The sequence below is a fragment of the Malaclemys terrapin genome, chromosome 2 (assembly GCF_027887155.1).
Source record: "Malaclemys terrapin pileata isolate rMalTer1 chromosome 2, rMalTer1.hap1, whole genome shotgun sequence".
Taxonomy (NCBI): domain Eukaryota; kingdom Metazoa; phylum Chordata; order Testudines; family Emydidae; genus Malaclemys; species Malaclemys terrapin.
Window position 1 is genome coordinate 34,498,953 of NC_071506.1, and position 26,342 is coordinate 34,525,294.

Below are 26,342 nucleotides of genomic sequence, written 5' to 3' on the forward strand. Positions count from 1 at the left end.
GTTCGGTCTTAGTATGATAACCCATTTAGCTCTGGAATTCAAAACTGCGTCTTTTATTGTTTGTTCACCTAGGTGCCATATCCTTGCTAAGGATTAACTAACTAACTAACTTCCTAACATAGTCACATGTGTGAGAAACTTACAGAAGTTGTATTTTCTTGCTTCTCCGCTTTCTACCACCTGCCTCTACGTCTATGGCAACCAGCACTCTATAGGCCTAAGCCTATGGGCCTAAGCCTACGGGCCAAAGCCTTTGACTGCACTCAAAGAGGCTTGTTCCAGTTTGCCTAGGAAAATCATGAACGATAAACTAGAGACCACCAAACTATCCCAGTGAGAAAAAAATATTCAAATGCCCTGAAGAGAACAGAAAGAAAAATCATCGAAACCAAACTTCCTAGGTCGTTGTGACTAATAAGCCAACAATTACCACAACGGTTCTAGATATTGGATGCGCATCCTTAGCTGCGAAAGACAAACAATAAAACAATCAAATGGAAATCTAGCAGAAAGAAAGTTAAATCAGTTTTTCATAAAAGGGAAACCTTTCTGTCAGCTGGATTGGGAACAGCATGGGCACCTACAACTTTAAAAGCCCTCCTTTCTGCAAATCATTGACCTCACAGTGCTGACAGTGTATCATCAATGAGCACTATTTTAATTCAAGAATCCAAAAACACAGCAAGCTTCCTAACATGGGCAAGAAAGTAATGAAGTGGCCTGCTGTATTGTCTCTCTGTCTTATGTGATGGATTTCTGAGGTCCGTTTTAAATAGTTAAGATAAATATGTTTTGATTACCAACACTCTAGAAACTGAGTTCCAGATCTACCATATTCAAATATTTGCAGTAATCACCATATATACTCGTTCATTAGCCCGTTCATTTATAAGCCACCCCCCCCCCAAGATGGTTAGGTAAAAATAGCAAAAACTGTATTCATAAGCTGACCCTATATTTGGGGTTGGCAAACTTTGGCTCCTGGCCCGTTAGGGTAAGCCACTAGCGGGCCTGGAAGTTTTGTTTACCTGGAGCTTTTCACAGACATGGAGCCCCTCAGTTCCCAGTGAGTTTGCTGTTCCCAGCCAATGGGAGCTGTGGGAAGTGGCCAGGTAAACAAAATGACAATCTATTCTATATTCAATTCAATGATTCCATAGAGTTTAAAATCATCAAATTTTGGAGTAGACCTGTCTATAAGCCGACCCCCACTTTTTGATGCTTCACTTTTACCAAAAATATTCAGCTTATGAACGAGTATATACGGTACTACCAGATTAAAAGATGACTCAACAAGAGTTGATCATTTTCTTAATTTAGGGCTTCATATTAATAGGGCTTTTTCTGCATTTCAAACACCACAAAATGTTTCTGATCAAGTGCATGTGCACATATCGGTTTCATTCACTCAAGCACTGTGCTTCATTCATTACCTTTATTACAAAAGTATTCCACTTCTTCACAACTCAAATTCTCAGGCTCAAACTCTGCAGAAAAGCTTTCCTCCAGTGGAAAGTCTTCTTTTGAGATAATGTCATTTTCTTCAGACAGGCACTCTTCCTCTTCATCCTCAATGGCATCCTCAAGGGGCCCTTTAAAAAGAATCAGGGACACTGTACCAAAATCATCTAACAGTAATATGAAATAAAAGCCTCATATCTTACAACTAAATTCTACAACTAGGGTCTATTCTTCAATTGCTGTGCTGGGAATTTATTAGAAATGATCAAATAACATTTATCAGATAAATTATCCAATGTATTGCAAAATATAATGTGATTTTTCTCATTATTCTGCCAGCTCAGTGAATAGCTCACATATATTTCAAATATGCAAAATATTACTATATTTTTGGAATAATATGTGCAAATTATCTGTTTTGTCATTTATCCAGTTGTGGTATTTAAGCCAGCCATTCCTAACAATGGAAATGGAAGTTATATATGCAAACCCCACTTGTATATGTGGAAGAAGAACCCTTTAATGTTGTTGTGTTTGTTAGATTTTTTTAATGTTACATTGAATTCTAGTACTCATTAAATTTGCTTTACAGACCTGAGTCATCTATTCTTTGAATAGTTAAAGCACAGGCAGCGACAATGCAAGTTTTCCCACATTGCCCTGCCATGGGGCCTCAACTCTGCTCTGAAGAGACCAGTTAAAAATAATTCTGCAGTCTCTATGGCCACTAAGTCCTTGGCACGAAGTCTTGATACCTCTTTAATGGGGTACCAGTCAGTGGCAGTTCTGCTGATTTTTTTGTTTTGTGGACACACAGCTGACAGAAACTGGACTGAGATTACCAATTCATTTCACATAGACCAAACACCCAACAGATGGTAACTATGTTTTGTCACTACTAGCCTGGGGGCAAGGTCAAATTTCCTGATGAGCAAATAATGAGTACACTTTATGTTCATTTGTTAATATTAACTACCTGGTAAAGACATCTTTCACAGATGTACAATTTTACCTGAGATTTTAATAGAGAGTGGAAATAATGGAATGTATTTTAATTGAAGTGCGATTTTAATAAATTCTATACTTTTCAAAATTCATATTAAAAGTGGATTTCAAAAGAGATTTCAAAATACATGGTTAAGACTTGAAGAAAAATTACACCTTTCTCTCGCTAATGAAAGCATGGCCCCATTTATAATTGACTGAAGATTTCTTGCTAAAATGAAAGCTAGTTCTCTAATGAAAAAATGTAATTTGTACTTATAGGATAGTTTTCCAGTATTATTTTTAATACTTCTATAATATTGAGATGCAGTACATAAATGGTCCTATTGCATTAAATGAAGAGGGAAGAATAAAGTTGTTAAAAGAAACAGAATACTGACTGTACTGGAATTTCTTATGATTTATTAGGAATCCGTGATTGCCCCCATTGCATCAAAGTAGTCAAATTCATTTTTGGCTAGATTGTGCAACCCTTGCTCTCAGAAATATGATATTTGTCTTTACTGAAATCCCTGGGTGAGAGATTCCCAGCTGGCATTGATTTCAATGGAACTATGCCAATTTACACTTCCTGAGAATCTGACACAACGGGTCCACTTGTCTGAGGACATACTCACCAGTATAAAGTAAGGGTTGCACAATCTAGACCTTTCTCTTAAAGACTGAATCTATGCCCAAAGAAATTATTTGCATATTATCAAAAATGTGCCATTATCATCACCTGCATTTTTTGGCAGTCTTGGGAAAGCCTGTAGTTGAGTGGGCCTGGATATAGAGATATGGACACCATCTCATATCTGGGGGGGGCGAGGGGGAAGGTTATTCCAAAAAAAGTTTGAGCACATATTGGCAGGGAATCTGGGGAGAACTTGGAATGTCTTTGGCATTCCATATATGTATAGAACTTCAATCTCCAGTGCTATCAGTGAGACACCTTACATGACTTCTAATTTCAGTTTTAAAATGCAACTTCAAAAACACCCACCGCAAATTATGCAATTTTAAATATGAGTATATAAAATGATGGCACTTTTGCCAGGTTGGAAAATGACAAATACATTTTATTGGTTATTCTCATCTCTCTTTTCCAGATATTTATTGAAGACACGTTCATTTTTTAATTTTATAATGATTTTTGTGCAAATGCATTCATCCATAAACCCTATAAAACACCAAGAGGTTAAATTAGAGCTTTTAAAGTGTTCCTGCATCTTTAGGTAAGGTAAGTGAACAAAAGAACACAAATGTTAAAGAGATTTTCATAATTAGTCATTGTAAGTGGGGAAAGTGTAGCATTTAAATTGATACACAGAAATCTTGCAGTTTGCAACAGATGATCTACTAAAAGTGCCTTCTACAGTATTCTGATTCTATTAAACAATGAAACTGTTGCTAAGAGGATTTTATCTTTGTGTGGATCGAAGAGAGTGGAGGGGAGCAGTGTGGGTGTGTGTAACTCCAACCATCTATAAACAGGCATAAACATCATGTTCCATATCTTGCCAAAACTGGTCATATGTCTTCAATGTATTTTTCAAGCAGTTTTTATTTGAATGAAACATAACAGCCCACATTTCAGCAATCTGACATCCTGCTGAAACATTAGCTTATAGTAATTTTAATTTCCAAATAAGAATTGCTTGGAAAATATATTAAGAATATCTGAGCAATTCAGTTTGCATGTGTGAGGTGATATTTATGCCTGTTTAGAGATGTTAAAACCAATTTCTTTGAAGGGGTCACCAGTATGTAGTCAGCACCCTAATAATTACCATTATAAATTAAGGAAAAGAATAGATATGTAGTCCGTATGTATTCACTTATGGCAGTCCTGGAAATATTCACTTTATAAGACACATTAACATTATTTTCAAGTAGTACACAGAATGTCACATATAATTCAACAGATGTCGATAGAGAGGAGGACATAGTAGATCCAAAAAGCAGCAAGGGGGTTGAAGTTATGGTGGTTGGTTGGTTTAAATGAAGCTCAGATTAAAAACATTTTTATCAAACATTTTTGTGGGTAGATGCCAAATACAGAAACACATATATAATTTCCCAATTTGTGTATGCATCTGGCTAGAGAAGTGTAAATTTCATCACATGCATGCAAAATCACAGATTGTAGGTGTACATCTGAATGTGGTTTTATTTTGTGATACACATCTAGATGCCGATAAACAAATCCCCAATATGTGTACTCTAATGAAGAAATGCTTGCCTACCTAGACATCTGCAGGCACAGATCAAAGAATCATCCACATACACAATGCTCAGAGACGAAAGTCAGTCCCGAAAAAAAACTATGCTGACCTTTACTGAAAATGAATGGTTACATTCAGCTAGGGGTTAATCAGGTAGATATTTTTTTCTAATTTTAATGATTCCATAGCATTGTATTTCATTATTAATCCATTTAAAAATTGATCCTGCACCCAATTCTGCTATCCTAATTCATGCTACCTTACTCTGTAAGTAGTTCCACTGAAATCGATCCTGTCCAGAATTTTAAATTGGTAATTTGAATGGAACTATCTTAATTTAAAATTAAAGTCACAAGGACAACAATAAATATGATATTAAAAAGAGTGGAAGTTCTGAGTTTTCTCTGATGTGGTGTTTTTCCCTCAATTGGCTGCTTTCACTAATTTTGCTGATGTTACTTACAGCATTTTAGATTACTGATTGCAGCTTCATCAGTTCCTAGCAGAGCTGGTGCTAGGCATAAGCAGGCTAAGCAATTGCTTAGGGCCCCCAGCAGCTCAAAGTGGCCCCTATTAATTATTAGCATGTGTTGAGTGGGGAGGCCCCAAAAATATTCCTGCTTGAGGCCCCCAGTGGGGCCGATTCCTAGAGTGAGTTTAGACTACATTGTGCTTCCTTTTAATTCCTTGCTTTAATGTAATGATGTTATCAGTTATTAATCATGCTTTTCATTTTACTGTACAATTATAGTATACATACATTATTTATGTTCCTATTTTATTGTCATTTATTTCAACAGTGACAAGCACCATTCCTTATGTTGTTGAAAAATGTATTAAAAACAGAGTTGGCTGAGTGTGAAATATTGACACCAGCAAAACATAAAATAAAGCAGCAACAGTGCAAATCAAAATAATTCCAACTCCTAAAACTCTTCTTTGATGTGATCTAGGAAAAGGTGAACCTCAAGTGTTTCAGATTATTTAGATAACTTGATAAGCAGTTAAGAATTTCCAAATACACTTCGATAAAAAAGCTTAGTTTCTGATCTTAAAGAAGCTACTGTGTAGGCAACTGAATTCTCCATTTCTTCCCCAAGATTTCAAACTGAAAGCTGGAGAAATGTTTACTAAAGAGCAGATCTCAGTTTCCACCTTCCATATTAACTTGTGGTTTTGTGGTTTTTTATAACCAATTTTATTCAGATGTCCATAATCCTAAACTAACAATTAAAAATAAATAAAATAAGGGCAATAGACACCAGAAACTTAAGTAAAATTAATGACAACAATGAAGGAGTGAATTCAGTAAAGAAGCTGTGTGGCTTAGTGGGCACAGTAGTCCACTTCAGGAAATCACCACATATAATTTGATACAAATAATATATCTAGTCAGGAGAGGCTGATGAGTGAACTCCATGTTCCTTCATGGAGAAAATTATTTCTGATTAAGGCCACTTGGCAGAGCAGTGTGGGGAAATCTGAACTCTAGTTCCCTAATTTGTATCAGATTTAAAGACATGCAAGCACATTTTTTTAGTATGTTTAGTCTCTTAACAGTTAAAACATGAATATTTACCTTCACTTAATATACATATAAAATTTATATAAAAATTAAGGTAACTGACCATTTTTGTACAGCACAAAATAGATACGACACTAACAGCCCTGATCCCTACTCTTTAAAGATAAAGGTAAATACAAATCTAAAAGGGCAAGTGGCATGTCCAAAAAACGTGACTAAAAGCATTTCAGAAAGGCAAGATGGGAGTGAAATGTCATAAGAAAATAGCTCTAAATTCCTTTAAAGGAGAAAATGCCTATTAAAATTGAATGCTTCTTCGTGAGACAAACAGCACTTAACCCTGTAGGCACTCTGGGTCTAAGGCACCAATTCACTTCTCCGGTTTTATACTCGTGTAACTCCAACGAAATCAGTGGGGTTAGAATGGCATAAAACTGGAGAAATTCAACAATAAATCAAGTCCTTTGGCTCCAATTCATCAGACTACTGGTAAGCAGCAAAGCACTTAAGCATGTGCTCAAAGTTAAGCACATGTTTAAGTGCTTTGCCACAAAGAGATAGCCTTAAGCATGTGTTTAAATGTTTTGCTTAATGCTGTGGGAAAGTCTCTCTGAAATTCTTAACCCATTAAGTCATGAGTGGTTAACTTCCTTCCTAGTCAACCAGCATTCTGACAGCAGCATCATAAAACAATCCTCTTAGCAAATTAAAAATGCTTCAGAATGTCTGGAATCCTGGATGGTGAATGGCTGGGGAGAGGCTAATGAGATTATTATTAGTAGTAGTATTTAATAAGTCTTCTCTAAAAGCCATTATACACTGCTGAGTCTTAAAACTTGGTGGATCCATGGGATGCATTTTGTATGATCTTGCTGAAAATTTCCCTCAATAATGTGCTGCCATGAATATAATACTGTTAACATGTGTTAAAACCCAGGTACCAGGTGTGAATAAGCTTATAGACAGAAGGGGCATGGTTTTTGGAGATTCAAACCATTTGTTTTTCTATTTAAACAAAAACATTTTCTTCTAAACATAACCAAAGAACGAGGCAACAGCAGTTTGCCAATAAATTTGCTGGAAATGTTTATGATCAGTTTCTACAGATTAAGCCAAGAATATTGAGAGGATAGCAGAGTGTTCAACTTGTCTCATTTTAAATGTGGAGGGTGAAGAGAAGACATTACAAAGTGGTCCAGGGGTTTCCATCTCTTGAAAAACATCAGAAGAATGTTAGGACATTAGAATAGCTGGTATAATCTGATCCATTCCAAAGATAAATAATTTGCTGTTCAAAAGGTATTTTTATAAGCCCCAAGAAGTATCATCTTTGGTCAGCATGATTTGACAGCATCCTGAGCGGTTCTGAACTCTGTCAACAGCAAGAAAAACATCCCGGCTTTTCCCTCAACTTGATGAAAGAAATTTGAACAAGTTGTTCCTGCAAACATGCTCCAAAGTTCCTCCTCCAGCACATCACTGGCTTTCCCCAGAGTGACAGAACTGGTTTTCAAATTGCACTGGTTCACCAACTTTACAGTGGACAAAACTGTGAATACCAAATCATTGTCTTCCGCCAGTGGGAAGACATGGAGTGTTGAAACATGGAAGATGAGCCCATGTTGATGGGAGTAAAACGATAACATCAATACAGCAACGAGAAGAAATACAAGTAATACCTTTACGGTTACCTATTTTCCATTTTTTGGCTTTTACCTCAGGGCCAGGACGCCAAGACTCTATTCAACCACCATCTGGCTACCAAGTTTATAATATTCCTCACAGGATGGGAACTCACAAGCTAGGACAATATGGTTGAGTAATGACATCCAGAATTTATGAAACAGAGCTTCTGGCTCATACTGGCAACTTCAAGGACGCTTTAGATTTTTTTAGTACTAGGTTATCTCTCTCAAGCTAGAAACATGTGACATGATTCTATGACCATCTTTCAGAATTACTGAACTCACTTTGGTTCTCAGTTAATGCTGATTCCAAATGGGCATCAATTTTCACTGGAGAGTAAACCAAAGCTAGCCTTCCCCCTCCCTCTGGAATTTCAGCATAATATCTTCATTACGCAGTTCCAACCAATATGGGAAGCAATGGTCAAGCCAGGCAGTTAAATTCCAGTCTCTTGCTGCTTGGCAGCATATAGCAATACGTAGAAAGCCAACTGTAAGATGAGTATCTTAAAATTATAATGCACACTCCTAGCAACAAGTGATTGGCAGTCAGACACACACCACCATATTTGTTCTGTAAGTAGAAAAACTTAAATATTATTCATGCTTACTATTCTGATAAATAATATCAATCTAATACTTAAAGAAAACTATTCTCTCTTTAGACTATGGTTGTGCACTGTTAAACTTAACAAAATCATTTTTGCAATTCTCAGATTTCCTAATGTTAGATTTTTAACAGCTCAACTCAGATGCCAACTTGTAGATACTCATTACCTTGCAAGCACATCTTAAATTCCTCAGATATATCTGCTTTATGTACACTGGTGGTAGTTTAAATGTTTCTTAAGTTTTGAAAAATTTGGACAGTTTGAGCGATACTCCATATACTGTACTTTTAATGAGCAATACTAGTGGAACCAGTTATCTCAAACTGGTGGAAACTTTTTAAGTGCACCTAGTGTACAACACTTTAATGAGATGAGGTAGGGAAGAGAGGTGCTCTTTGGACACGGTTAATCCACAACAATCTGATGTAATTGAGCTTAACAGGAAGAATAATGCTGTATTTCTGTAAAACACAACACACACACACACACACACACACACACACACACATACAGATGGATTTATTTTAAATGAGCAAGTTCTTCCTGCAGCAACTTACTTTTAACACAAGTTGCATCAGGGGATCTGGTCGGAAGGAAACATTTTTATTAATTTTTTCCCTTATCTGCAAGAAGAATGTTGATTTTTTTTCATTTACGTTCTTTGCCTGCAGGTAGCAGACCAAGAGAATCATATAGTAGAAATTTTTCCTTTTGATTAATTTCTTTCCATGTGTTATGTTATTTCGTATATATAATTGATTTCAGGTTTTGCTCGTAGCTGTACATCTTTTTTATATCTGTACCCACTGCCTTCCTTCAATCAAGAAAGTTGAAGGAAATTACCTGAATTTTGTTAAGTTTATTAAAAAAGAGCTCTGTGAATATTTAAATTGAGTTTTGAAATGCTAATACAAGAAAGATATTAGAGAATTTTAATGGTGGGTTCAATTTGACCCACAGACAATTGTAGAAAGGGTCAAATTTTATTCAAATTATTTCTTTACAGTAAAAAATATGAACCCTTTGATTTTATAAAAGTGGATTAATATTCTTCACTGCTAGATCTTTGGCACTTTGGTGCATGACAGCATTAACTCTGCTTGTGCATAAACTTTTCAAAGATCTTTAAATGTTCTAGAAATTTGGAGTTTCGCTTTTGTCTTGTCTTCCTTTCTCTTACTATTATCCACGAGGCCACAATGAAACTACTGAATGACTATTATTTCCTTCTTAGAGCCTAGGGCAGAATACTTTCTAACAAATGAAAGTCTTGAAAGGGGGTGGTTCCAAAATATGCATGAATGTTTAAGGATATATGGAATTCCACAGGTTAACCATTAGAGCTCAAGTTTCAATTCTATGGAAAAGTACATGTTGTAATACATTTCTAATCAAATTCCTTTTTAAGTGATCTCCTTCCAAAAGTGCACATTTTGACCATTTCAACAGCAATAAGTGATTGTTTTTATTGTACTAGGTCAGAAGAGAAGTCATCTCTTCTATATGACCACCCTAAAATGCACAAAACAATTGTATTTGTTATTATTCTTAAAATATATGTGGTGTGGAGTGAAGGGGCCCTTATGATTGTTTTGTGACCCCTTTGGTGGAATAATAATTACAAGAGAACTATGTGGGCACCAGTGAATTGGGTCCCTTTTGTGCAGTACAATATTACAGGAAACACTAGCTAGCCTTGCAACCTAGCACTATCATTAAGATTTTTTTGGACCTGGTTAAATACAGTTGTGATGGAGGTTAGGGAAGAGGCTCCTAGATTCCTTTTCTCCTCTTTAGATGTCTCTCTGTGGGAGTACTAAATTGTAGCTCCTCAGGGCCAGGATTGTACCTTATATGCCTGTAAAGTGCCATGAACACCTGTGCTGTTAAATAATATTATTTTTAAAGATACACCGGGGGAGTGGTACTGCAACCTATTTAACAGTCCCTATCCTATTCAGGAATGATTACTTCCAGAAATCAATGTCAGCTGAATCTATAATGCTGAGTCAATCCTGTCCTCTGTACTAAGATACACAAAGGATTGCCAGATGTAGGGTTGCCAACTTCCTACTGACACAAAAACGAACACCCTTGCCTAGCCCCTCCTCTGAGGTCCCACCCCCCGCTCACTCCATCCCCTCTCCCTCTGCCGCTCGTTCTCCCCACCCTTCCTCATTTGCTCATTTTCACCTGGCTGGTTTAGGTGGTTGGGGTGTGGGAGCAGGTGAGGACTCCTGCTGGGGGTGTGGGCTCTGGGGTGGGGCCAGGGATTAGGGGTTTGGGGTGGAGCAGTGGGCTCTGGGCTTGGGGGTGGAGCCGAGGGGTTTGGAGTATGGGAGGGGCCCTAGGCTGAGGCAGGGGGTTGGGGTGTGGGAGAGGGTACGGACTCTGGACTGGGGATGCCGGTTCCGGGGTAGGGCCAGAAATGAGATGTTCAGGCTGCAGGAGAGGTCTCCGGGCTGGAGCGAGGGTTGGAGTGTGGGGAGGTGAGGGCTCCGGCTCGGAGTGCAGACTCTGGGATAGGGCTGAGGATGAGGGGTTTGGGGTGTAGAAGGGTGCTCCAGGATGGGATCAAGTGGTTCAGAGGGCGGGAGGGGGATCAGGGCTGCGGCGGGGGATTGGTGCGTGGGAAAGGGTTCGGGGGGCAGGCTCCGGGTGGCGCTTAACTCAAGCAGCTCCCGGATGCAGTGGCATGTCCCCCCTCTGGCTCCTAAACAGAGGTGCGGCCACGTGGCTCTGTGCACTGCACTTTCTGCAGGCGCCGGGCCCGCAGCTCCCATTGCCTGCAGTTCCCGGCCAATGGGAGCTGCAGAGCTAGTGCTTGGGGCGGGGGCAGCGTGCGGAGCCCCTTGGCTGCCCCTATGCGTAGGAGCTGGAGTGGGGACATGCCACTGCTTCCAGGAGCTGCACGGAGCCACGGCAGGCAGGGAGCCTGTCTTAGCCCCGCTGCACCACCAACCAGACTTTAAACGGCCCAGTCACCGGTGCTTACCGGAGCCGCCAGGGGTCCCTTTTTGACCAGGCGTTCCAGCCAAAAACCAGACACCTGGCAACCCTAGCCAGATGTGATGGTGATGGTGGGTGAGGCAATATGCACATCTCTCCAGTAGAAACTGGAGTGAGTTCACATAATTGGATTTAAAGAAAAATGTTGCATAGAGTGTATTAATCAAAAGCACAAAACAGAATGTTTGTTATATTGGGCTTCTAGAATTAGAGTCACAGCTCTTTCTTGTGACATTATAGGCTACATTAGCCATTTTACTTTAGCAGGCATTATTAGGGTTTCACAGCACTATTTGCAATTTGGTCATGTTCTTTGAAAAACATATAACAGCTATAGTTAGAACCTCTGTCTACAACCTAATTATATCTCCAAACTTTCAGCTCCATTTGTCTCTGACACTAAACTGATGATCCATGTTTTGGCCACTTCCAAACTATTATTTACTACCTTTGTGATGTTCTTGAGAGGGTTTTACTCGAATTACAGTTTGTACAGAACTATATGATCAGGGTTCTTATCCTTTCCACACTTTCAACATACATCTATTTTCCTTGCACTAGCTCTTGCATAAACTGGATAAGGGAAAGGTAAAAAGTGATGAGCAGGACCAGAAAAGCAGGATGAACCTGACTCTGCATTAATGAGACTGCTACTCTACAGCCACCAATAATGGGACTTTCAAAAGTGCCTCAGCAGCTTAGGCACATAGAGACAAATTTTCAAAGGTATTTAGGCATCTAAAGATGAAGACAGGCACCTAGGGTAGGGTTGCCAGGCATCCAGTTTTCAATCAGAACACCCAGTCGAGAAGAGACTCTGGCAGCTCCGATCGGCACCGCTCACAGGGCCATTAAAAGTCCAGTCGGTGGTGCAGCAGACACCCGGGGCTAAGGTAGGCTCCCTGCCTGCTCTAGCTCTGCGCGGCTCCCAGAAGCGACTGCCAGGTCCCTGCAGCCCCATGACTCATGAGGCTCGCGACCAATGGGAGCTGCAGGGGCGGTACCTGCGGGCGCATGGGCAGCGCATGGAGTCTCCCTTGACGCCTATGTATCTAGGGGCTGCAGTGACCTGGCAGCCACTTCCTGGGAGCCGCGGTAAGCGCCACCAGGACCCCTCACCCCTCGCACCCAGCCCACACCCAAACCCTCTGCCCCAGCCCCCTCCTGCATCCCAAACTCCTCATCCCCGGCCCCATCCCAGATCCCACACCCCCAGCCGGAGCCCACACCTCTTCCCACACTCCGAACCCCTCAGCCCAGCCCAGAGCCCCCTCCTGTATCCCAAACCCTTCATCACCAGCCCCACCCCAGAGCCTGCTGCCCCAGCCGGAGTCCTCACTACCACCACCCCCACATCCCCACCCCCTGCCCCAGCCCGAAGCCCTCTCCCTGAACCCCTCATTTCTGGACCCACCCAGAGCCCGCACCCCCAGCCCAGAGCCCATACCCCCTTCCACACCCCAACCCCCTGCCCTAGCCTGGTGAAAGTGAGTGAGGGTGGGGGAGAGCGAGCGACGGAGGAAGGGAGGGACGGAGGGAGGGAGGGAGGATGGAGCGAGTGGGGGCGGGGCAGGGGTGTTCGGTTTTGTGCGATTAGAAAATTGGTAACCCTAACCTAGGGCAGTGCTTAAAGAGGTTAAGCACCTAAATACCATGGATTAGGAGCCTAACCTACTTAAGTGCTTTTGAAAATCTCCCTAGGCCGCAAACGTCCTCTTTAAGTGCCTAAATACCTTTGGAAATATGATTCTCAACTCCCATTGACTTCTATGAAGTTAGGAACCTACCCTGATTAAGCACTTTCGAAAATTCCAAATAAAGTAATTCCTGCCTAGTAAACTGGACTAAAGTTTGAAAGGCAAATGTGTAGTTAAATATTTCATTATGATAAGATTTATGTTTAAGGCCATTTTCTGCCCATGCCCACTTTCTTAACCTGTGCACTTGTGAAGTAGGCAGTGTAAACCCAGGGGTTTTGAGATTTACAGAAGACATGTTACTTGCACCCAAATGCAGCCTCTGTTTACAAACAACTCCACACAACAAACAACCTTATACTCCACACAAGACTTTCATGCTCAAGGCTTAAACAGTTAATGATCAGCACAAGATTCTCCGATAAACAATAAATTGCCTAACAAAAAATAAAAGAGTCCTGTGGCACCTTATAGGCTAACAGACGTATAGGAGCATGAGCTTTCGTGGGTGAATACCCACTTCTTCGGATGCATAAGGTGCCACAGGACTCTTTGCTGCTGTTACAGATCCAGACTAACATGGCTACCCCTTTGATAAAAAAAAGAGACTGCTATTCAGAACATACAGTATTAAGTTGTGACATATAAAAAAACAGACAATACAAATGTTATACCAAAATGTAATATTACTGTGTTCATTAAAAAGCAAGACAATAAAACAACCAACTGACATCAAAAATTAAATTGAGCACACTCTGAAATACTCCCAGTGGGACCCAGTGGTGCACAAGAGTGAATTTAAACCAGATTTTGGAAACTGTTAGTGGCCTCCATCTGAGAGACTGAAGGAGCCAGTTCAGCAAATGCTCCCCTAATCCTAACTTCACAATTCTAATACTGTTCTCTCAACTACTGCCCACCTAGATCACTAGTTTATCCAATTATCTATGTACTGTACTCTTGTCTATTGTCAGCAGTCATTGGCTATAGCTAGACAGTGAATGGGTCTTCAGCAGGCACTCAATGTGCAAAGTGGGTGCAGGAGACAGCCAAAATTGCATTTCCATGTACTCCCTAAATGCAAAGCCTGCTACAAACTATAGCCAAGGAATTAATAATGCAGCTGGATACAATTTTAGAAGGGATCTTCTTAAAGATAAAGAGGTGGCAGAAGTGAAGGGCTTAGTTCACCTGTGGTTGCCATTATAAAAGCCTACATTTGGGAGCTCAGGAATAAATAGTGCTCACAGGGATCTTGGGCTAAATTCATCTGTGTGTTTCTGTGAGAGCGAGAAGGTAGCAGCTTTATTCAGGGATTGCCCTAATCTAAGCCCCCTCTACAATGACCCACATGGGACACTGAAGCAGCATGGTGTAGGATTTACCCTATTTCTCTTCCTGCTGCCCTTGGACTGCCCTAGAATGCTCCCTGCACTGGGTCCTCCTGAGAGAAGAGAAAGCAAGACATACAGCCAGCAAAGCTGACTCTACGGTTCCTGTAGAAGGCCTCCTATGCTACGAATAATCTTGGAAGATGGTTTTATTAACTGTTTGCATCAGTTTAGACAGTGCAAAAGGGCCACCAGGGAGAGGGAAATATTCTATTTGCCTATAGCAGGGGTCGGCAACCTACAGTACGCGTGCCAAACACGGCACACGAGCCGATTTTGAGTGCCACACTGCCTGCCCGGTGAGAGGAGGAGGAGGGGCGGAGGGGCCGGAAAGCGCCATGCTGGGGGAAGAAACAGGGGAGGAGAGAAGCGTGGCTGCCGCAGGACCAAGCTTCTGCCTCCTGCCCCGGCAGGGTAGAGCTGGGGGGCCCCGCCCCACTCAGCCCCCCGCCCACCGCTCTCCCCTGCAGGGGCAGGAGGCAGAAGCTTGGCCCTGCGGCAGCCAAGCTTCCCCTCTCCCCCGCTTCTTCCCCCAGCGTGGTGCATTCCGGCCCCTCCTCCTCCCCCTCCCTCTCTCTGCCGGCGATGGCCCTTGCGAGGGGGAGGAGGAGCGGAGCAGAGCCAAGCGGCAGCGTGGTCACTGCTCCATAGAGGAGGCAGAGAGAGGTAGGGACAGGCCTTGAGGAACGGGGTGGAACAGGGCATATCCCTCCCAGCCCCCTGCCCTGAGTGGCTCAGGGCCAACGGCTGGGAGCACCCCCACGAGCCGAGCACCCCAGCCTTCTGCCCTGCACCTCCACACACCCCCAGCCCTCTGCCCTGACCTCGAGTCCCCCCAACACCCAGCCTTCTGCCCTGCACCTCCACACACACCCCAGACTTATAGAGAGAGACCTTCTAAACGACGTTAACATGTATTAGCGGCACGCAAAACCTTAAATTAAAGTGAATAAATGAAGACTCGGCACACCACTTCTGAAAGGTTGCCTACCCCTGGCCTATAGAAAGACATTCCCCAGTAATATTTCCCTTAGATTATATAATGTAATATATTCGATAAATTTTAAAGTTGATTTCTAGTCTTGTATTATTTTAACAGGGTATTTTTGTACAAAATAAATATTTGAGCACAGAACACTGGCAGCAATGAGACTGCCTAATTTACCCCATGCTACACAGGCTAGAATTGCTGTCAATATTAGTCCCTTCAGAACATGCAGCGCAGGGGGGTTTCACCTTGCTTCTTCTGGATATACAGCATTATGGTACATGTTATTAAACATTTTTGTGTCTTAACCTAATCACTCAGAAAACTCAAACTTATAGGTAATATGTTTGATGACTTATGGCCAGGAAGGTTTTTTTTTTTTTGCCTTTGTTTTTTTACAGTCGGTATCATCTGGCAAGTACTGCTGTAACAAAGCAGTCTTCCCTGGCACCAGCTCAGACAGGAGATATCGACTAGGTTGGATTCTGTCTTGCATATGCCCAGGTGATTCTTTCAGCATAAAGCTATTTGTGACATTGAATGCTGCAAAAGGGCGATGGTCATTCTGTATCTGACATCAATGGAGTCTTATGGAGAGCTTACATACCAACCACAAACCTTTACAGAAGATCACAGAAGTTGTGAGTGACAGATACTAGTCTTAGCTAATCATCCCTCTCACTCACCTGCTAGAGAAAAAATTTGATGCATGCAGGAGCACTTTGAAGCCACTAATGATGTTGCTGCAGCACATTTAATGGACAGTATGTTAGCTACGATGAAAGAGGAACCTCACATCAAGTACATTAAGGGATCAGAGGAATACATACTCATTACTCTCTGCAATTTTACATCCCCAGTTTAAAGACACAATACCCACTTTCTCTGATGAAGCAAAGGTATCCTAAACTATTATAGAAAGACTAATGTTTATTCCTATTTATTTAATATTTTCTACCTTTATAAAGGCAGCTCCAACTCCAAGTGGATGGAGTCCACCTGAGGGCTCCCATCTTTTCCTGAGGGACCCAGGTGTAGGGTCAGATAGGCTAGTGACCTGCCACCCAAACCCAACTGCTATAAAAGCCACAAATGTGTTTGCCTCAATTCAACCTGATTTGCAACCTGTAAACATTAATCTCGTAAGAAAGGGGTCTTTTACATATTGGGATATGGCATGTGTTAATCCCGAATAAAGAAGGCTCAAAAGAGCTGCTTCTCAGAGAAATGTCCAGGTAAAGATATCAATCACTGGCCTCACTGAAACCAACCTTAAAGATGGCAGCAAGGCAAGACTAAACAACTACTATCTTATATGGGCAGGTGCTTCCAATACAAGAAAAGAAGTGGGACTTCTTCTTAAAATTATATCTTTAAATTGATTTGATCATTTACACCCATTTCCAGTCACCTACTTAACGATGAGCTTCAGCATAAGCACAGAATATGGAAAATTATTTTCTGTGCTCCAACTAACAAAGCTTCTGAAGAAACAAAGCAGAGTTCTATAATCAACTCTGCTCTCTTCTTTCAATTATCTCGAATCACGGTATTACCGAATAATCACCAAACCAACAAGAGGTGATGCCATTTTAGATTTAGTATTGGTATGTAGAGAGAACCTAATAGAAAAACTGATTGTAGAGAACAAACTTGGTTCCCGAGTTTATCCTTCCATTTAGATAATCTGAATTAACAAAAATAGATCTGCAAGGAGAGTCCTTGATTTCCAAAGGGCAAATTTTAAAAAATTAAGGGAATCAGTTAGGGAAGTGGACTGGCCTGAAGAACTCAAGGATCTGAATGTGGAGGAGGCCTGGAATTACTTTAAATCAAAATTGCAGAAACTATCTGAAACACCACAAACAAGGGGGGAAATAATTTGTAGGAAGGGACTGCAGACCAAACTGGATGAACAAGCACCTCAGACAGGTTAAGAGAAAGCAGAAGCATACAAGAAATGGAAGAAAGAATGAATCAGAAAGGAGAGTTATCTCTTGAAGGTCAGAAAGTGTAAGGAAACAGTGAGAACTGCCAAAAGCGAAGCAGAATTGGACCTTGAAAGAAAATTTAAACTAAAAGTAAAGGTTCTTTAGCCATATAAATAAAAAGCAAACTAGGAACGAAGAAGTGGGACCACCAAGTACTGAGGAGGGATGGAGATTAAAGATATTCCAGGTATAGCCCAACACTTAAATACTTAGCCTCAGTTTTTAATAAGGGTAATGAGGAATTTGGAAGCATGACAAGGTGGCTAATGGGAGGAAGGATATGGAAGTAGAAATTACCACATCCAAGGTGGAAGCCAAACTCACACAGCTCAATGGGAGCAAACGGGGATGAGAGGGGCTGGATAATCTCCATCCAAGAATATTAAAGGAACTGGCACATGAAATTGCAAGCCCAATAGCAAGGACTTGTAATGAATCCATAAACTCAAAGGAGGAAAACTGCAAATACAGCCCTATAGTTAAGAAAGGAAAATAAAGTGATCTGGGAAATTACAGGCCTGTTAGTTTGACCTCTATTGTATGCAAGTTCTTAGAACAAATTTGAAAGAGAGAGTAGTTAAGAATATAGTGGAAAATGGAAATAAAATATAACAATGGTTTTACAAAAGACAGATCATGCCAAACCAACCTGATCTCTTTCTTTGAGAAAAATGATTTTCTAGACAAAGAAAATACAGTAGATCTAATGTATCTGTATTCCAGTATAGCATTTGATACAGTTAATAGTAGTATCATATTATTATATTAGTTAAATTGGAGAAGATGAGAATTAATACAAGAATCAAAAAGAGGGTAAGGAACTGGTTAGAGGGGAGACTACAACAGGCATGCTGAAAGGTGAACTGTGAGGCTGGAGGGAAGTTACTAATGGAGTTCCTCAAGGATCAATTTTGGAACTAATTTTATTAAACATTTTCATTAATGACCTTGGCACAAAAATTGGGAGTGGCAAACAGAATTTGCAGATGACACAAAGTTGGGAGCTATTGCCAATATGAAGGAGGACCGGAATATCACACAACGAGATCTGGGTGACCTTGAAAACTAGAGTAATAGATATGGGATGAAATTTAATAGTGCAAAGTGCAAGGTCATGCACTTAGGGACTAACAACAATAATTTTTGCTATGGCATATGGCTCATCTGCAACTACTGTTAACAAATATTTCCAATGGCAGGAGATGGAACACTAGAAAGGTAGGGCTATGAGTTACTATAGAGAATTATTTCCAAGGTGTCTGGTGGGTGGATCTTGCCCACGTGCTCAGGCTCTAACTAATCACCATAGTTGGGGACAAGAAGGTATTATCCCATATTGGCAGAGACCCTGAGGGTTTTTTGCCTTCCTCTACAACATGGGGCACATGTCACTTGTTGGTTTGAAATAAAGAAAATGGTGGAGTCTCTGTAATTTGAAGTCTTTAAATCACGTTTTTAGGACTATTACAGGAGTGGCTAAGTGAGGTTCTATGGCCTGCGATGAGCAGGTCATTCTAGATGATTATGATGGTCCCTTCTGTCCATAAAGTCTGTTAGTCACTCTCCTTTGGAACTTTAATACTACTGTTGGTAGCTCCAGTGGAGCACGGAAAAACGTTATTGGACATATTGTCTTGGATACATTAAACCACAATGGCAACTACCTTTAACAGTTGTGTGTTTCTCATGAGCTTGTCGTTATAAACACCTGGTTTTACAGGAAACTAATTCACTGATTTACCTGGTCCAGTAACAACGGCCGAACAAAGAAGATGATTAATTAAATTCTTGTCATTGGAAATCTTCCATCAGCAACTGTGGTCTGCCAATCTCAGTAATACCAACCACGAATTATTTCCATCATAGACTTTAAGGTCAAAAGAGACCACTGGACCAGCTATTCTTTTGTGGCTGAAGATACTGTTATTATTTTATCACTCTGGAAATGTACAAGCAGCAAATGAGACTGTTTGACAAAGATGTGTTGCCATCCCAGAACTCTTCAATGCCATCATATACTATGTGCTTGACCAGATATCAAGTAAACGCATTTTAGGCATACACCTTGATAAGAACCTCACCGACATCAGTTTTGTTAACAACATAGCACTAGTTGTTGAATCAATGAACAAGCTAGCTACAGCACTTAAAACCCTGGAAAGCTCTGTGTCAAAACTTGGTCTTAAAATTAGTTGAGGTTAAACCAAAATCCTTCCATTCAGAAATTTCAAAACATGCTGAGGTCTCTAGCATCTTGATAGGCAACCACCCTGTTGAGATTGTCAATATTTTTACTAATCTTTGTTTTGTTGTCTATAACATGACAGCACTGAGAAAGAACATTAAAACCACACTACAAAAGTGTAGTCAGAAATGGGGCACCTCATCAAAAACATCTTTTGTTAGCTGAACACCCTGATAAGTAGAGAGACAAAGCTGAGAATATCTAATGCTTTGGTGGTCTTTATTCCAACATATGGGACTAAAACATGGCTCCTCACTGTCAAGATTGAAAAGAAGTTGGACATCATTCAGATGAAACATCTCCAAATGATGGAAAACATCAAATGGTGTGAATTCAAGATGAATTAAGAGATCCGTTTTCAAATTAAACAGGTCCCACTTTCTCAAACAGTTTCCCAACGCTCTCTACGGTGATTTGGTCATCTACTCCAAACTGCCTACAACTTGCAAGAATCGTCTTTGAACTTAACCCAATGAAAGCAGGATGGAAAAGATGCCTCCCTCCCCCCAGAAGACTAGAACATGATGGCTGGAAAGTGTCAGTCATCCTACCTTGTAACATGACAGATTTGGCTAAGGACTGAACATCATTCAGGTGTATCAATATGTTCGGTAACCTCTCTGTTGTCCAAGCAATACCATGAGAACTAACCTATCTTTGTATGTGGTTGCAGACTACCCTTGCTCTGCTTTTGTTTATAACTGTTTTCATCTCCTCTTTGTCCCTATTAAGCAGGCTCTCATCTCTGTATGTCACTTCTGCAATAAAATGAAGGGAGGGAGAGGACACATGGATTCTGAAATCAAGTTCCAAAATATACCAGCAAACTCATAACTTCTCTCACAAATTATTATTCCTCTTCCCCTTTCCTCTGCTTCTATATACACCTCTACCCCGATATAATGCGACCCGATATAACACAAATTCAGATATAACACGGTAAAGCAGTGCTCTGGGGGGGGGGGGGGGGGCTGCGCACTCCGGGGGATCAAAGCAAGTTCGATATAATATGGTTTCACCCTTCAATGCGGTAAGATTTTTTGGCTCCTGAGGACAATGTTATATTGGGGTAGAAGTGTTTGCCTCTGCAGTTCAGCAAAAAATGTAACACAAACATGCTGTGCTGTGAGTCTCATAGTGATAAAACGTCATTATTTTTCATATGCTACTGTGCAGTTCTTAATACATTCTGAATTAATACTAATAATTTATTTTAAGAATTGTAGTTCACTTAAAGTACATTTGGTGATGCAAAATATTGGCATTTATTATGTTTATTCACTAACTGCATCACACTTTGTCTCCTCTCTCCCAATCATTAGTGAGTTTTTTTCCTTCCAGTCAATGGGACTGAATCCACTTATATCAGATTTGAACTGGGCAGACAGTGTTTAAAGACCCAACTCTGCAATTCTTAATCCTTTTAGGTAGTACTTACTCACATGAATAGGCCTGGTCCAATTGAACTACGAATGAAAAATACATTATGTGAAACTTTGACTTAGTATAAAACTGATGCTGGTCACTAGCAGCATCAGCCCACAAAAGCCACAAAAGTAGCAGCTTCTCATTAAGTTACCCAACCAATAGGGCAAATTACAATTTTATACTAGCAGACTTGTTTCCATATCTGTTTCTTAACTCTGTTTTTTGAATGACTAGCTGAGGGTGCATTATCAACAATAAATCATGTACTAATTGTGATTATTCTGAAAGAAAAGTCATATTGCTGCATTTCAGTGTCCCAGGTATGTGTACATTTTTGTTGCTATACCTTTCTGCTCTCTTAGTGTCATTATTTTCAGTTCATTTGATTTTCCTCAAATTTCTAACTCCATCCATTTCTAGCAAAGTAAGGAAACCTTACAAAGGAACCAACAGAAACTACATATGCTAAACAGCCTTGATTTTGCTAAGGAATATCCTGCACTAAGCTGCATAAAATTAAACTGTTTTTCTACTAAGGAATCTAGGATCCCTTTCTCCCTTCTGTTCTTCTAAGCACAGGAGGTATGAAACTGGCTTTTCGCCTACCCTCCCATTCCCCCTAACATCCCATTTTACATCAAATATAAATGAACCAATCTCATTCCACTATGATCCTTAATATGTACAAGTTCACTATCTCCACCTATTACTAATTACAGATATATGTGACATACAGAAAAAAAATAAACAAAACATTTCCCAACCTCAAAAACATCAATTTCAAATAATTAATGGAGGTTTTAGTGATTTTATATACATCAATTTGCTCATTTGTAGTACTGTAGTACCACATATATCTGTTCTTATAAAAATAGATTAATATAAATAGTGACAGTTATACTTATAAATGTAATGTGGAATGATAAAACTTCCCTCTTCCTCTATTTTGATATCACAGAATTAAGCCCAGGAATGTTATGCCATAGAATTGACCCTACAATGTATTTTCCTAATACTTTGGCCATTCCTGTTGTAAAGGTCTCAAGGCACTGTGTTTTCATGACTTCACTCAAGAAATTATATTATATAATCCAACAGATGTCACTGTGAAGTTTTTCCTAGTACTTATCAAAATTTCCTTTTCTAAATTTCAACCCATTTTTCCCCTGGTTATGCCATGGTTATGCCACTTTAAATAATTTCTCTCCTTCCTCAGTGTTTACTTTTAATACGTTCCCCATTATTTATCCCTCTAAATATTCACTTTATCAAGATGCAGAGTTCATAGAATATTTAAACAGTCCTCAATAGTCAATTCCAACTGCTCCTCAAACATTGTTGCCTTTGTCTCTGAACTCCCTTCAATATTTCTGATGATTTCTGGCATTGAGGTGCACAGAAATGAATGTAGCATTCTAGGTGTAGTCATACCTGTACGGGGGGACTTTGGCAAACCAGTAAAGTGCTTGAAACTACTATGGCTTATTGTTAAAAAGCAACCTAGTCAGCAAGCTGTAAATTGGCCAATCAGCAAACTCTACTTGACCAAGGCAAGAGGGGAGGGGGTTTTGGGGTGCCACAGAAAGAGCAGCTTGACCCCGCGTCCTTCCTGATAAGAACTGTGTTGAAATTGCTGGTACATGCATTTTAAAAGAGCAGGAATGTCTATTGGGGTCTCAGAGCTGCAGACTCTGGAAAAACCCACACATGGTTAATCAATAATCAGAAGGAGCCTCTTGCTTGAAACTGCTTACTTGACAAGTTTTCTTTTAGGGACATGTCATTCTATTACTAATGTATAAATAAGGGGACTCCTTTGGGGGACTCGTCGGGACTGGTCTCTCCCTCTGGATGCATCTTGTGTTCCCCACCAGCAGACGGGCTGCCACTGTGCCACTCAAGAGCCACACTCAGCTTCGGTAATTATCGAGGGTTGGGGGTGTGTTACTAACCTGTTGCGGACGTGTGTAAGTGCTTGAGACTAGTAAAGTTTAGCTTTAAGTGAAAGCCCTCTTGTGTTGTCCTGTTTGTGCCAGCCATCTATCGGTCGGACGGCCATGTCTCCCCTGATTTATTTCCTGACACCTCCTCGCACAGAGTAAAAGTTACCAAGAGCTTTGGGTTGAAAGAACCCTGGGTAACAGTACCAGTCAAACGAAGAGGGACTGGCACCTCTGCTACATACTGGGGAAAAAATTGTGTGAACCATGTATTGTTCATGTCTGCAGCACTACACAATAATTTGGAGAAGCGAGGTGAGAGCCCAAGACACTGAAATGGAACAAAGTCCCTGGGTTTAGGATGGCAGATGAATTGGATGTTATCCATTACAGATACAACAGCCAGCCAACTCCAGTAAGTAGTACTATTAAACACTGTCATTTTTAAGACTGCTTTTGGTCAGAGAATAGAGATTTTAAATGAAAGTGTAAAAGATTATAATAGTATAATATTAATAATAATGGTCAGCCATTGTTAGTAATACAGGAAGAAACATAAAAAATGGCTTGCAGCACTGTTTGTCATACACAATGTAACATCATCATACTGTACAGGAAAAGAAATTATTTTCGAAATAATCAGATTTCCAAGATGGACATTTTTTATAGACCTGACATTACTATTAAAAAACAGAGTGTAAAACTCTATAGACTACAATATTGTGAAGTGTAACCATACATTATAACAATATTTTGATACCACTATGGGGTTTATTTTTAGATTAAGAATATTGATTTGCCCCTCAGATGTGTGGAAAAGATCAGCAAAGACATACAGGGGACAGCTGAAGAATGAAAACAAACTTGGAAGTGGTAATCAGAATTTTTATTAATACTTTTTCCTCCACAACTTATTTTTCCCTCCCTCTTCCATCATAGCTAATGCAAGTTTATTTTTTCCATAATTTAACAAAAAAATCATACATTAAAATGAACGTCAATATTTACAGATTACTATCATAATGTAATGGTGACAGATGTTATAAAGTCATTACCAATATTTAATTGCTATATAATTATCTAACACAAGGCTGTTGAAATTTTGTCTTTTAAAGTACAAGTGTAAGAGTTTGATTGATGTCCCAGAAAAACAAACACTCAAAATAGGATTTTTTCTCATCATCAATATCCAGACATGAAAAATTCTTAAAGGGCTATTTTTGTTGCCAGTGAGTATCCTTAGATGTCCTTCCAGTTTCCCCTGGCAAGCAATGTTGGATTTTAGGGTGTAGCACACACGTTGCAACCCAAGATATTTGTGTTTTCACCAAACAGGTAGACATGGATGAAAGAGTTTTTATTAAAGGAAAAAACAAAAACAAAAAGCCAGTCCCAGTGTCAGATTTTTTTCTATGAAACAGAAGCTTTAAGTTTGGATCAGATTACACAAAACAGACACACATGCTCCCATTTTGCTTGGTTCTCTTCTTCCCCATAATATATTCTCTTCCTTATACACATAAACACACATACCTCTGAGGAGCCCATCAAAAACATTCATAAACCTCTCTGCTCAGCACTGAATGCTGCTGGTTTCAAAACCCAGGCTTCCTGGGGTCCAGTTCTCCTACCAGGTGATATAAAGAAAAAAGAGTTCAGAGCATTGAGCAAATATCAGTTTGAATCAAGTAGGTGTACGATAATTTGCCTATGATGACTGAGGTTGTGAGCAGGGGTAGGCCTCCATTTTATTCTTCCATCAGAAGCATAGAGAGAGACATGAAAAATCCTCTGGAGCACCTCTGACTTTTAACAGAGAATACTCACTGTGCAACAATCAATTTGAATACAATCATGGTGGGGACCATCAGAGAAGAGCGGCGAACAGCAGAGGCTAACAGCGGGAGTTTGCCTGGGAGCTGTCCGAGAGGAGGTACGCTAAGTGCTGCATTAGGGGGGCTGTGTTGGTGAGTATCTGAGTGTCTGCTGCTGGGACAGTTGGTCAGTTTGACCGTGTGCTTGATTGCTTGCTTGTTTGTTTGAAAAGTGTGAATTGGGAGTGCTTTGTTCCAGCTGGGCCTTGAGTGGGCCTGACTGGTATATAAGGGCAGTCAGCAGCGAACCAGCTGAGCGGCGAACAGCAGAGGCTAACAGCGGGAGTTTGCCTGGGAGCTGTCCGAGAGGAGGTACGCTAAGTGCTGCATTAGGGGGGCTGTGTTGGTGAGTATCTGAGTGTCTGCTGCTGGGACAGTTGGTCAGTTTGACCGTGTGCTTGATTGCTTGCTTGTTTGTTTGAAAAGTGTGAATTGGGAGTGCTTTGTTCCAGCTGGGCCTTGAGTGGGCCTGACTGGTATATAAGGGCAGTCAGCAGCGAACCAGCTGAGCGGCGAACAGCAGAGGCTAACAGCGGGAGTTTGCCTGGGAGCTGTCCGAGAGGAGGTACGCTAAGTGCTGCATTAGGGGGGCTGTGTTGGTGAGTATCTGAGTGTCTGCTGCTGGGACAGTTGGTCAGTTTGACCGTGTGCTTGATTGCTTGCTTGTTTGTTTGAAAAGTGTGAATTGGGAGTGCTTTGTTCCAGCTGGGCCTTGAGTGGGCCTGACTGGTATATAAGGGCAGTCAGCAGCGAACCAGCTGAGCGGCGAACAGCAGAGGCTAACAGCGGGAGTTTGCCTGGGAGCTGTCCGAGAGGAGGTACGCTAAGTGCTGCATTAGGGGGGCTGTGTTGGTGAGTATCTGAGTGTCTGCTGCTGGGACAGTTGGTCAGTTTGACCGTGTGCTTGATTGCTTGCTTGTTTGTTTGAAAAGTGTGAATTGGGAGTGCTTTGTTCCAGCTGGGCCTTGAGTGGGCCTGACTGGTATATAAGGGCAGTCAGCAGCGAACCAGCTGAGCGGCGAACAGCAGAGGCTAACAGCGGGAGTTCGCCTAGGGAGAGCGCACTGAGGCTTTCATCTGCAGGTTTCTCCGAGTCGTTCCTGCAACAGTTGAGGAAGCTCCTAAGAGGACGGAGATATGGAAGGTGAGCGATCAGCTGTTGTAACCTGCACAGGTTGTGCCATGTTTGTCTTTCTTCCGCAGGACAGAAGCGACTTTGTCTGCACAAAGTGCAAGCTGGTCTCCATATTGGAGGACAAGGTTCGAGGGCTGGAGAAACAAGTAT

At 40.8% G+C, this 26,342-nt stretch overlaps 1 protein-coding gene across 3 annotated transcripts in view; it reads right to left on the minus strand.

Annotated features, from left to right (window-relative positions):
• The window catches only part of ZFPM2 (zinc finger protein, FOG family member 2), a 444,680-nt gene that overhangs the window by 334,701 nt on the left and 83,637 nt on the right, over positions 1 to 26,342 (minus strand). For 2 of the 3 annotated variants that reach the window (XM_054020228.1, XM_054020227.1), the window contains exon 2: positions 1,434 to 1,592. The exons of the other annotated variant lie outside the window; for it this stretch is intronic. In XM_054020228.1, coding sequence (XP_053876203.1) covers positions 1,434 to 1,592 — 159 coding nt within the window. The remainder of the gene's footprint in view (positions 1 to 1,433; positions 1,593 to 26,342) is intronic. 3 annotated transcript variants of the gene reach the window in all.